The 12,936-nt window shown below is 36.1% G+C and overlaps 1 protein-coding gene and 1 long non-coding RNA gene across 5 annotated transcripts in view; one reads left to right on the top strand and one right to left on the bottom strand.

Annotated features, from left to right (window-relative positions):
- Positions 1-209: 209 nt before the first annotated feature.
- On the bottom strand, positions 210-11,134 carry LOC135116387 (RWD domain-containing protein 2A-like). Of its 2 annotated transcripts, none has more exons than XM_064033817.1 (7): positions 10,818-11,134; positions 9,042-9,165; positions 8,289-8,423; positions 6,992-7,113; positions 6,391-6,574; positions 5,838-5,963; positions 210-5,234 (listed from the first exon to the last, which is right to left on the bottom strand). In XM_064033817.1, the coding sequence occupies exons 2-7, from the start codon at positions 9,147-9,149 to the stop codon at positions 4,989-4,991; spliced, it is 921 nt and encodes a 306-aa protein (XP_063889887.1). In that variant the 5' UTR covers positions 9,150-9,165; positions 10,818-11,134; the 3' UTR covers positions 210-4,988. The 2 variants fall into 2 exon arrangements, with proteins under 2 accessions (XP_063889887.1, XP_063889888.1); XM_064033818.1 differs by lacking the exon at positions 10,818-11,134 and adding an exon at positions 10,336-10,769.
- Positions 11,135-11,437: 303 nt separating this feature from the next.
- The window catches only part of LOC135116390 (uncharacterized), a 44,683-nt gene continuing 43,184 nt past the window's right edge, over positions 11,438-12,936 (top strand). The window contains exon 1 of one of the 3 annotated variants that reach the window (XR_010276283.1): positions 11,438-11,704. This is a non-coding gene — a long non-coding RNA (uncharacterized LOC135116390). The other 2 variants (XR_010276282.1, XR_010276284.1) reach the window with 2 other exon arrangements.

The raw sequence follows: 12,936 nt of genomic DNA on the forward strand, positions 1-12,936 counted from the left end.
TTACATTTTTGCTAGTTCAGCTCCTAGAGTGTACTAAGAGTGAAACCACATGGTGTGTCATAATGCTGTTCCTGTGTTGTCAGTGTTTCATGTCACTATTGGCACAGCTACAAACTGATCATTCTGTATTTCACTGTACTCAGAAGATAAGAACTTGACAGGTAAGGAGATATGGTACAAAGTAGACACATGGGGCAAATAAAATTATCTTTATACACAAACTTTAATATATTCTCATATAAATAAGACTCTGGAAGTATAAACTTTGGAACACAATAGAGAGACCATTTGCTATCGTAGAAACAATTTTCACGAAGTTACGATCATACCAAGAATGAAGACCAAAGTATCTGGAAATATGAGGTTACACTTCATCAGTACCTACATCATATAAACCAGTACATATTATTTGCCCACACCTGTAACTGTAATTTACTACTTTTCCCATAATATAAAATACTGAAGCAGCTCTAAATAAAAACTAAGTGAGGGTTATATGCTCACGGATCAATGCATAAGCAAATGTAGGCAACACATCATATCCAATTGGATATACCTACATAGTATACTACTAGCTTATGGTATGAAATTATAATAAAATAACTATAAAGAGGCCTTGGTACAGACGAGACATACATGGTATGTTTGTCAATCATTGTGATCATGTTTACACCTTGCTGTTTGACAATGTCAGTGCTGGCCGCCAGGTGCAGGCTTTGCCATGTGGCCTCCCACCAGGGACAACAATAATGGCAACATTGGCCTTACTACTTGGTGATGAGCAATACATGGCATTCTGTGGTGCTTGTACACACTGTGCTGTTTGAGTTGCAGGAACACTCCAGTGCAAAGAAAGGAAATTATTAAGATGATGAAAATAAGTACACAATGAATAAAGGAAAATAAGGAAAACAGCTTTCCCTTGCCTTGGCACAGATTTGATGTGGGAAACATTATTAGTATGAAGACTTGCCAGTTCTCTGTCTCTGTCTGTTTCATTAAGCTGCCATTTACATAAAAATTATTTTGGACACATTCAAAATCCTTGCCTTGTGGATAGGAATTAAAGATAATCAATTATTAAGTAACAGAATAAAGCAACCACTTATTTTTTTTTGTGTGTGGAACTGATCCCTTAAGGCTAAAACCAAATACAGAATATGTAAATTGATAAATTAACAAAAGCAAATATATTAATTCTACTAGCTCCTATATATTACTTTCTCCAACTTCTGAGATCAAACTCTTATGAGAGAAGATACCAAAATAATGGTAATTAATGAAAATAAACCTTGTAATTCACCCTAACTTTGTAATCAGGATCCATGGGTGAGGAATCCACTGTTCCACCACAAGTAACAACAACAGCTACAAACACAACACTTGAATAAGGAAGATAGGAAACTTTGACATTTGCTAATAAGTTTCTATTCTTGTGGTGAAGTATGATAATCAATAGTATTCTTAAGCACCTGATTATTTATTTATTTATTTATTTATTTTTTGGAGAGAGGAACCTGAATTTGAAATACAGTATTTTGTAACTTAAAGTAAAGATGAAAGATACAAAACTTAAACATTTGCCAACTAGTTTCTTTTCTTAATGTGAAGATTGATTAGTTTTCTTAAGCTGACTCACTGATATTTTCTCCAGACAGAGAAACCTAAATCCGAGATACATTACTTTGTACCTTGTAGCAAGGGCAAAAGATGCAAAACTTAAGCCATCTGGCATTTGGTTTCTATTCTTGCTATGATGGTTGATCAATGCATTTTCTAAAATAGACTCACTGCTTTTTCTCTAGAAAGAGGAATCTGAATTTGAGATACAGTATTTTGTAACTTTCAGCAAGGGTGAAGTCAATTTGCTGTCAAGATCTACAAAACATGGTGTAAGTCAAGAGTCCCATCAGTCCATCATACATTCCATCACAAACCTGCTTGCTACCAGCCAGCATAAATAACATACCACCTGCTTGCCACCAGCCAGCATATATAACACATCACGGCCTTTTTGAGAAACTGAATTGAAGGCAGGAAAAATCGACCATGAGAGGATGTTGCCAGGGACTGAACCCATGGCAAGACACTCAAGGTAAACACACAAGTTTGGCATGTTACCAATCACAAAGGCTGAATGTATTTTGGTCATTGCTGATGGGTTTTAATTTACTGATTACTAGAAAATTTTCTATACATAAAATGCTAATAGGAAAAGAAAAATGGAGCATAAAATAGTTATTAGTGAGCAATAGTTTCCCTTATAGTATATTTTGATTTAGGAACAACCACCACATCTGGAATATACAGTAGTAGTGAAAGAAGTTTGGACCCAGACCAACCAAGCCTGCACCACTTCACAATGTTTTCCAGGATGCCAGTAACAGTAATGCTGTGATTTGTAGGAATGTTTTGTTGAGTGTGAGGAGCATGTGAAATGCTGAGGTGAGAGGAAGCACAGGGTGAAGCAGAAGTACTTTGTTGTAGTTGAGAGACAAACTATTTGCGTTTCATCTAGGGTGAAGCAGAAGTACTTTGTTGTAGTTGAGAGACAAACTACTTCTGTTTCATCCTGTTTCCTCCCACCACCACTCTGCACTCACTTGTCTTGCACAACATTTCACAGCAATCGTTATTACTTAACAGACTAGAAGCTTACAATAAAGAGAAGGGTCACCCCAATGACAATGCTCTTTAACAAAACATAACACCTCATAATTATGTCATCCAGTTCCACTAAATACACACCTTTATTTTACATTAAATTTCTACACTACTTTCTAAAGGTACAGAGGATAGCATTCCTCCGTTGCATTTTACCAGTCTAGTCACAGCATGCAGGATCTGAGTTGAGCTTGTGTTGTTGTTTCCATAATAACATTCATGCTGTTGAACCTCATATTCTTTGCTCATACCAATTCCACCTACTAAATGTTCCAAAGATCATCATTCCTATTTTGGAAGCTGATTTTTATAAACACATTCTGGACATATAAAGGCCTTGGGCATGATGTATTTTAATTTAGTCTTGGGATGTGTGTGTGTGTGTGTGTGTGTGTGTGTGTGTGTGTGTGTGTGTGTGTGTGTGTGTGTGTGTGTGTGTGTGTGGTCTTGGTTGTCCACCTCTTTGCAGGACTGCTGACTTGATTTATAGATAAACAATTGCATTTTATACTCAGATCTTTGCATTCTTTCAACGTCCCAGGTAAGAATCTCTACACATTTCAGTTCCTTCATATCATAAGGAACTGTCACCAAATCCTTTTCTCTTCTAATCCCAGGCTGAGCTGCACATGCTGGTTACTTAGTGTCAAGTTATGGCATGATTTTCTGTGTTATTTCTAAGCTTCAAAAGCTTTGAATACTTCTGCCTCTTTCAGAGAAAGTATCTAAAAATAAATGTATTAGTTTGTAATGGGAAATACCATATTTTACAAGCATCATTTCAAGCTAGTAAGACCACTTCAGAGAGTGATACATATTTCCATCTTCCTCCCTAAAAACTTTGCATGAACAAGTCCTTGCAAACCATTTAACTGATTTATATCCATATTTTCTGTTAAGAAAATTCACATCATTGGTAACCTAATAGCCTCTTAATTCAACAACTGACTGAAGCTTTTGCTTATACTAAATTACAAAGGATGCATCAGAATGCACACAACAACAACAACAACGACACACTAAAGTTAGGCAACCTCTGATGAGATAGATGATCTATACTGGAAACACTTGGAAACAGACCTGAGAGCAACATACACCTTACTTCAGGTTAGGCATTGGCAGTGTTAGTCACCACACATTACCAACACTGTACTGGCTGTGGATCCTCAATGGACACACATTCAAACAAAAATGCTCAAGACAATGAGGCAGACAATTTGTCATACAACTATATAGTAATACAGTGTGTCATTACAACACAAACTGAGGCTGATCTCAGGTACCACATAACTAGTATTTATATATATTCACAACCATATATAACTTTTCATTTAGGTGAGTGACAGTAGTGTCAAGATGAAGCAAAGGATAAGAGAGGAGGACTGTGAAGATATGATGAAAGAGTTTAAAGACAACTGTTAAAAACACTAAAATTTTCTTGCTGGCTTGTAAACAAGTATTTTCTGCTGTTATGAATTTACTGGTGTTTTTTGCTACTACATTATAATCTTAACAGTTTTCTGCATCAAGCTTTGTACTACATGCATAGTTGAATATATATTCCTGCGTTTGCAATGAGTGAACAGATCAAAGCATTCAGTTTATCTTATGACAAAGCATTGTGCACTTGTGCTGCTGCAATTGAGGCAGCCTGGGTGAGGCTCTGCTAGGCCAAGCATGGCTTTACCAATCCATGGTGTGTATTTTGTACAGTGGAAGTGGAACATGAATATAAACCGAATTACCTGTGATAACTCATGTCCACCAGGATCAGTGCCAAGAATTATTGATGGATTCCAATCTACACTGGATCTGGATTTGTTTGTCTTCCAAAAATTTTCATATTTTTATCTTCTATTACTAGATGTCATTCAAGTTGCAACTTTTTTTTTCCATAAATGGACCAGAATCTTATTCCATACAAAAATGCCTCAACTTCAAGTAATTATGTTTCTCAGATCCTTGCTCTTTATTCTTTACTTATTTTGTCCACATTGAAGCCTCCATCATCCACATGACAGTGCTGGCCATCACCAAAATAAATGTGAGAAAATAACTGCTCAGTAGATACAAAGAGTCCATCAGTCTCAAGAGGCAAGGCAGGGAGAAACATTGGTCTGTATGAAGGTGGAGGCAGACATTGCTGCACAGACTGGAAAAAAACTATACTCCAAAACCATCTATGCAGACAAATATATCTGTGTATATACCAATTCATATACTATATATATAAAATTCAGTCTCTGACTCCATAAAATAATTTCTGATATTTGTATACTACATATATAGCAACATCTTCATTTTACCATCTCTCAGCATGAAAATCATGTTGGCCTCCCACTAATGCCAAAGTAATCCTTGAACACGTAGCCACACTCATGCTCCTCCAGGTACCTGAATACATCTCCCATGTTCACGTGGAACCCGCCGTTCTTCACTCGGATGTTGTTTTCTGAGCCGAGCTCCTCAAATGTTGAAAATCTCCGAAGTGCAGACAAGTCTTGGTCGCTGGAAATGTTGACTTCTTCACGCTTCTTACACAAAATCTTTTGCCAATTCCATGATCGCACCTGAAATCAAAATAAAATTACAGAAATAAACAAAGAAAAACACTAAGTAAAAGACAAAATTTAGTTTTTAAATCCTATCAGTCTACCACTTGATTGTCTTTTACAGGTATACAGGGAGCATAGTGGCAGTATTATTCCAGTCCAGCCACAGTGTGTGGCACTTGTCCCCTGCCACGGGATTGAGATGCCTAACATAAAAACAGATACACTCTTATGCATGTAATGCTGCCAGCCTCTTCATACCAAGTCTGTAGCTATAATCCTACAAAACAATCCAGCATTGTCTATAGGCTTTCATGTAAGTAATGAGCACTAGTGGCAAATATGCATTAGATTCTGGTTCTAAAGCTGTATTTTGTGCTAAGACATGGAGGTTATGGAGACTCACATTCATGAACCACTGGTGTCTGGCTTTTTTTTACAGCACCAGGTTTGAAATTACTTAAGTATTGGTCATTCTTAAAGATCTGGCAATAAATCTGGTGAATACATGATTAAGGGATATTGTTGAGCTGAGTTTTTAAGACCTAATTCACCAGTCACACTGTATGGTATGGACCATTTGTGGTTTTCCAAGCAGGTGAAGTTCTTGACTCTCCTCACCTTGTGCCACCAGTCCTCAGTGTTCTGGGTGCGACCCTCCACACAGATGATGCCTGGCTTGCCTGGCAGACAGAACCCAGTCAAGTCAAACTCTCGAGACAAATCAAGTATATCTTTCCTCTTTACCTGGAAATTACAGAATATATCAACTTGGTAAGAATAACTGGATTCTCTGACTAGTCTAGTGCAAGATCTAACACTATTCCAGCCTCAATGCATCATGGAAACACTGAAAATGATGTGAAGATAGGATAAATTTACCATGCTGTTCAAACCTGAGCCAAGACTGTCACAACAGTAAGCTTTTTCTGAAACATTACCAGTCAGGCCATAGAGATAATTTTTGTCAACCTTGAGTGTCCTGTCACCAATATTGTATAGTAAAACAACATAATAGAAAAGTTATATAGTTATATAATTATAATCTGCAAGAAAATTTATGTGACTGAGTATATCACTAGTGATGGCTATATCATTACAGTGATGAGTGCTTATACAACAGTGCAAGAATACAATGGATATATATTCAATTCATGCAGCATCAGCAGCTTACTTTACTGTAGATGTGGTGAGAATATATCCATAGACGTGCAAATTTGTCATCTTTTGTTTCCACCGAAGCATCCTCTGTATTTTCCATTTGTGGGTAGTCTTCAAAAAATGTTCCACCTTTCTCCTGCAGCCAAGTGACAGCCGGTCCTATGCACAGGTCTCCTTCCTGTATGGTCTTGAGGTACCTGCAATACAAGCTGTCATCATCCTCCTCATCATTATTATTATACCACCTTTTCCATTCTGGAACTAAAGCTGAAGGATAAGAAGGGCAATGCTTGACAAACTAGAAAGGCAACCTCTGATATGTGTCTAAATTAATTGTTTTCAAATGTACTTTGTATGCTTTCCAATGCATGAAAATACACACATAAGCTATTAATTTTCAAACTCCAGGCCTCTTGGTTTTGAGATGACCACACTAACCACTACAACAATATTTATGATATTAGGTTGTCTAAATTATTCAACTTGCTACAGAAAGAAAGTAATGCTGTTTTCTCATGCATACTTCTGCCACACATAGGCTGCCATTTCTTTGCTATTCAAGGTAATACTACTGCCATTCTAAGCACACAGGTATCTAATCCTGGAGCACTGACGTGAGGAGGTCCTGGTTGAGGCGGTGCTGTGCTTCCCGTGACAGGGTCTGGGAGCGTACAAATACTGTCGGCTGCACAGCTGGGTACTGGTGAGGCAGGTTGACACTCATGCTCAGCTGACCCTACAAGGTAACACTAAATTATAACCTTAGTAAATAAACTGCCTAAGTAATTTTTAGCAATTTCCATTTTTTCTCCTTTGATCAGTTCTTTATTATCTTTATCTTGTCTAGAGTATGAGTGGCCTAAAATTCAACTCAATTTTTTGCCTTTACTAAAAAATCAAGAAAACGAGAAAGGTTTTTTTTTTTAGTTCCTCCAAAAGTAGATAAAATGATAAGCAGTTTTCTGTGGTGACAAAATGATTGTGAGGAAGAAATTTATAACTATCAATTATATCACTACATCATTTGACTTACACGGAACTATTTAACCATTCAAGTGTTGGTGATGAATGAGGAGTTAGGTGAGGTCAGGAAAGCAAGTGAGTAATGCAGCTATGTGGCAAGTTAACCACAAGGCGACTAAGCAAGGTGAAGAACACTATATCTAACAATTAGTAGGTATATGGTGTCAGTAACATCTCAATGATCATTTTCAAAACATTAATCAACCATTCACGTATATTTAACACAAGAAAATAATTTAACACATCATAAAGTTATACTATGCATTTACAACATTTACTGTATACTTGAGATACAAAAACAACAAATACATATGCTACAGATGAATTCCTCACTGAATCAATGTTTATCATGAAAATGGCAGTGACTATGAAGCATCAATTTGGTCATCAATTACAGTTACATTCTTCTGTCTATCTTCATATATATATATATATATATATATATATATATATATATATATATATATATATATATATGAGAGGTTGCCTTTCTAGTTTGTCAAGCATTGCCCTTCTTATCTCCATATATATATATATATATATATATATATATATATATATATATATATATATATATATATATATATATATATATATATATATATATGGAGATAAGAAGGGCAATGCTTGACAAACTAGAAAGGCAACCTCTCATATATATATATATATATATATATATATATATATATATATATATATATATATATATATATATATATATATATATATATATATATATATATATGCAAGGTTCAGATCCTCCTAAAGTATTACATTCTTACCTTAACAAAAGCTCAAGAGTAATAACATCCAGACAGTGGCTCATGTATGTCACCTCAAATGTGTATCAAACACTCATCATGCACAAGGAATGGATGGAGGAGGCACCTTTTCCACATCCAGGTTTATCACGAGTTCGAGGTGTGGCGGCAGCAGGGTGGTGCGGCCCTCGGCAAAGTCCCTCAAGTCACAGAGCACCGAAGGGTCATCCACCACCAGCTCTCTGGGCCCAGGGAACATCGACTGGAATAATGAACACTATATGAGAATGTGTTTGAAAATTTTTTCAATTATTATGTTTTAACACACTGAAATTGTGTAAATATGAAAACAGTATGTCAACTGCATACCATAAAAAAGACACACCACATGAGTCTCTTTTTAAGATTTTTAAAAACTACTTGAAATGGTGAAACTATGAAAGCAATATGTCAACTATATGTAACAAAGACACACCACATGACCCAGCTTTATGTGAAACCAACACATCGACTGTAACACACTCACCACAAAAGCTTGTTTTCTTATCTATTTATTTTTTTATCTGCTTGAAATGGTGAAAAATACGAAAGCAATATGTCAAATGTTACACATTTGTCAAATCTGATCAGATTTGGACAATCTTTACTTAAAAAAAAAAAAAAAAGTTCAGTTTATAGGTATTTTCATTACTACTTAAATTATCTACATATTTACTAGCATATGTTCCTATATCCATATCTCAATACTTATTCAGTTTCTGCACAATTTCACATTGAAATAAGGACAAAATACCAACATCAACATTCTCAGCTAACTTCTTCACTGCAATCCCTCAGCTTCTGACAGTCACACAATAACCCACCCACACCTGGGTCTCACCTGAAGCATGTCCACTTCTGACAACTGCAGTTCAACCAGTGTCTGCACTTCACTCTGATTCAACGACTCCGAGGCTGAGTCTATGGTGGGGTCCTCTTCACTCTTCATGTCTCTGATGGTATTTCTGAAAGTAATATTTATAGGACAATAGATTACAAGGAAGAAATGAGGCAACTATCAGGTTTTCTCCACCTCTGACATTTGACCATCCTTCAGTTCTTTAGTCTTTCTTAATCATTACAGAACAGGATTTATCCTGCAGGGTGTCCCTAATACTTGATTATTTCTATTGATTAATTATTATTGTTATTATTTTGTGTGTGTGTGTGTGTATGTTGTCACCAAAATGGTTACAAGTGTCTGTTTTCATTCCACAAATAACTAAAGAATCTGTTTTATTACCATATTCTTTTTAATTTGTTGGCTAAAGAGAAAGTTAAATACTCTTTTTCATTTTAAAAGGAAGAAAATATAAGAATGTCATGTATTACTTCAGTAAACTACTTTTTTGTGCTACATATGAGTTACATATTACTGAAGATTATTTGTCTTTAATTCTAATGCAGCAATGACTTTCATTGTTTGCCATTAGTAGCTTCTTACTTGATTTTTTTAAAGACTTATTATATATCACAGTGTTATAAGTGAGTGTATGTGGCTGATTAAGGGTTAAAGAAAAATGTCTCCTTCATTATTAATTTATTTGATTAATTTTGCGAGCTAAAAAACAGATTAATAAAAAAGAAAAAAAATCATACTCTATCAAGAATATATTACTTCTTGTGTATTGAGATTAATGAGATGCAGTTAACTGAAAATGCAATATATAAGTATTTGAGTAACTGTCCATAGCTTGACAGGAAAATGTAATGAAATAAGACTGTGGCTCTGAAACACATCCTGACCATAAGAGTGCAGTCTATGAAACACATGATTGATGATAACAAAATTACAATTAAACTATAACCATACACTAACAATTGAATTAAAACAAATACTTATAAACATGAGTAGCACCACTGCTATCACACTGGCTTGCCAAAGCACATTCTGACTAAAAAAAAAAGTGTGTGGTCTATGAAACACATGGCCAATGACAATAAAAATTACAATGAAACTATAATTTTACAATGACAATATTAAAACAAGTATAAATATCACTAGCCCCACTACTATCATCCAGGATTGCCAAAACACATCTTGACTAAAAAGTAGCCGATGACAACAAAAGATTACTGTTAAGCCACAACCTTACAGTAACAGCTAAATTAAAACAAATACATAAGTAACTGACCCCACTCCTATCACAAGGGTTCACACTGGCTTGCCTTCTGCTGGTATACTGCGCTTAAAACTTCCCCCAGCGAGCTCACAGCGTACCAAATACCGCTAAAGAAAGCCACTCTCACCCTTGGAGACACCTTGAACTTCTCGTTTTTGACCTTCACAGCTGCTGTCATCCCACCTTTCCATACAACATCCACCCACACATACTTCCGTAACATTACACCCGTTAATTATAGCCTCAGTGCATATATGACTATTCCTAGGACACAGTTAAGCAGCAAGATTAGTGTGAGAAAGTCTTTGTGCTGTGTTTCCATGGGCGTGGCGACTTAGAGGGGTTGCTCTCTCTCCTCCCCTCCACACGTCCTTAGAAACAGCTCACTCCACCTACAAAATACCTCCCCAGCTTTCACATCGCACTTTCTACCTTCATGGATAATGTTTATAAGTCAAATTAAGTCTAGTACGGAGTGTGGGGAAGGTAGTTACCGCTTGGAGACAGTGGCCTAACGGGACGCCTGGAGCAGAAACAAAGCACGTAAACAAAACCACGTGGTCTGATGCTCGACCAAAACAACACGCACGAGGCTAGCCGAGAAAGAGCATTAGACCACAATGTTCCTAAATGCTGTACACAAGAACATCTAAAGAAGCTACTCTCAAAAAATACTGATTCTAAGATAAGATGCAATCTTTGGTGTATTTGTTTATTATGAAAAATATACTGTGTGGTATTTGTTTTCTTTTGACACTCAAAAAGGGTCAACAGAGATATTTACAAAGTACCTAAATATTTCTTATCATGATGCCTATCTAACGACCCTACAGTAAAATGTATTTAGTGCATTTGTTGAGAGAGAGAGAGAGAGAGAGAGAGAGAGAGAGAGAGAGAGAGAGAGAGAGAGACAATATTTTTAAATACTTTATATAAGAACTCTAGACAAAAGTCACCTTCATAGCACATTAATCTTATAATTAAATGTACTTTATGGTTTATTTATTGGTACTGCAGTATATAAAGAGCGTTCATGCTGTATTTACAAGCACAAGAAGTAAATTCTGGGAACTTTTTTGTTCGTTTTGAATCGAAAACCCAACTTAGCAGGCCGTTTTTTTTTTTTTTTTCAGTGGAAACCTGTCTCTAACTCCAGTGTCATTTTGAGTCTGTTATCAATTTCAGCAGCAAAATGAACCCTTCACTAAGTTCAAAATTATCAAACCTAACAAACAGCTCCAAGGAAATGGGCAGTCTTGGTGGTCATGTCTATGTGGTGTGGAGCTGACAGTTGTGTCTTCAGGGCGTTTTAACAAGTCCTGCCTGCATTCATGTGGGCGCGGCACTGCATTGCGCCTGAAGATATTTGCCACCAGTGAAGGTAAGACACGGTGAGGAGAAGGGGCCCTGTGGTTCGTAACTCTCAGTTGTTGATTCGCGAGAAAGGTTTTGATTAGGTTGCATGGACATAGAAATTAAGGCTTGTGCTCTTTGTTTATTTTATTTACTTCATTGAAGTTGAGATAAATTTTGATGGATTGCAGGGACACACACGCACACACACACACAGATCTTTAACTCTGTACTTTACTTAACTGGAATTGCAGTTACCATTCCTACTGTCTTACATCATAAAGCGGCTGCCACCCTCAGCTGTGATGTCACTCCTGTGTCAGTGAAGGCAATGTATGTCAGACAGTGTTGACCTTTTCCTCACTCCCGTCACCTAAGCCAACGATTTACCGGATAATTCCATTTCATTTACCGGATAAATCCAATTATATAAAATCCTTTTTTGGGGGAATAACCATTATTTCAAGTCGGTATTACTGAAAGCGGTAAAATTCATTCACAGTTTACTTTCTGGAGAACTTTTAAGGCGTGTGTCGCCAGTTTTGAATCCATTTGAACAGGCGGAATGGATGGTGTTGGCCTGAATGTTCTTCCCAGTCTCGTGTTTTTGTCCAGTGTTATTCAGACTTTGTCATACTAAATTTGCCATACTAAATATATAAGTATTTTCAACGTGTTTAATGCCAAAAATTGTTTACCCCCCCCCAAAAAAAAGTAGTTTGGTCCTATTGTAAAAAATGTACCAATTTCAAATTGTAGTACTGTTATTGTTTGTACTGTGTAGTGAGTGCTGTAGTTCAGGTGTGTAATTTTTTTGTGGAAAGTTTTGGTGTGGCTGCTGGACATTATTACATGAGGTTGCCATAAAGCCTTGGTAAATTTTTGGTAAGCTGCATTTTGCTAAGTAAAGATCTTCAAAAAGAAGAAAATGGACACAGTAATATAAAATTAGTGCTACCTGTAGACAAGTGCAGTCCAAACCAATATTGCAAGAATGCTCCAGCTAGATTTTATGCATCATCTGCCACAAAGATCAACTTTAATTTGTAAAGAAACTGTTTGGTAAATATTCAGAAGTAATTAAAAAGTAAATTTTGAAGTTATGAAGATTAGCTTGAAATTCTTTAATGTTAGGAATATTAACATTATGCTGAGAATGTGCATTGTTAAAAGCATAGCTGGATACGATAACAAAAAAATTTATCACAATAACAGATAAACAGATAATGATAACTTTATCGGTGATGACCAGTAATTGAT

This window comes from Scylla paramamosain, chromosome 31 (assembly GCF_035594125.1).
Source record: "Scylla paramamosain isolate STU-SP2022 chromosome 31, ASM3559412v1, whole genome shotgun sequence".
Classification (NCBI taxonomy): Eukaryota; Metazoa; Arthropoda; class Malacostraca; order Decapoda; family Portunidae; genus Scylla; species Scylla paramamosain.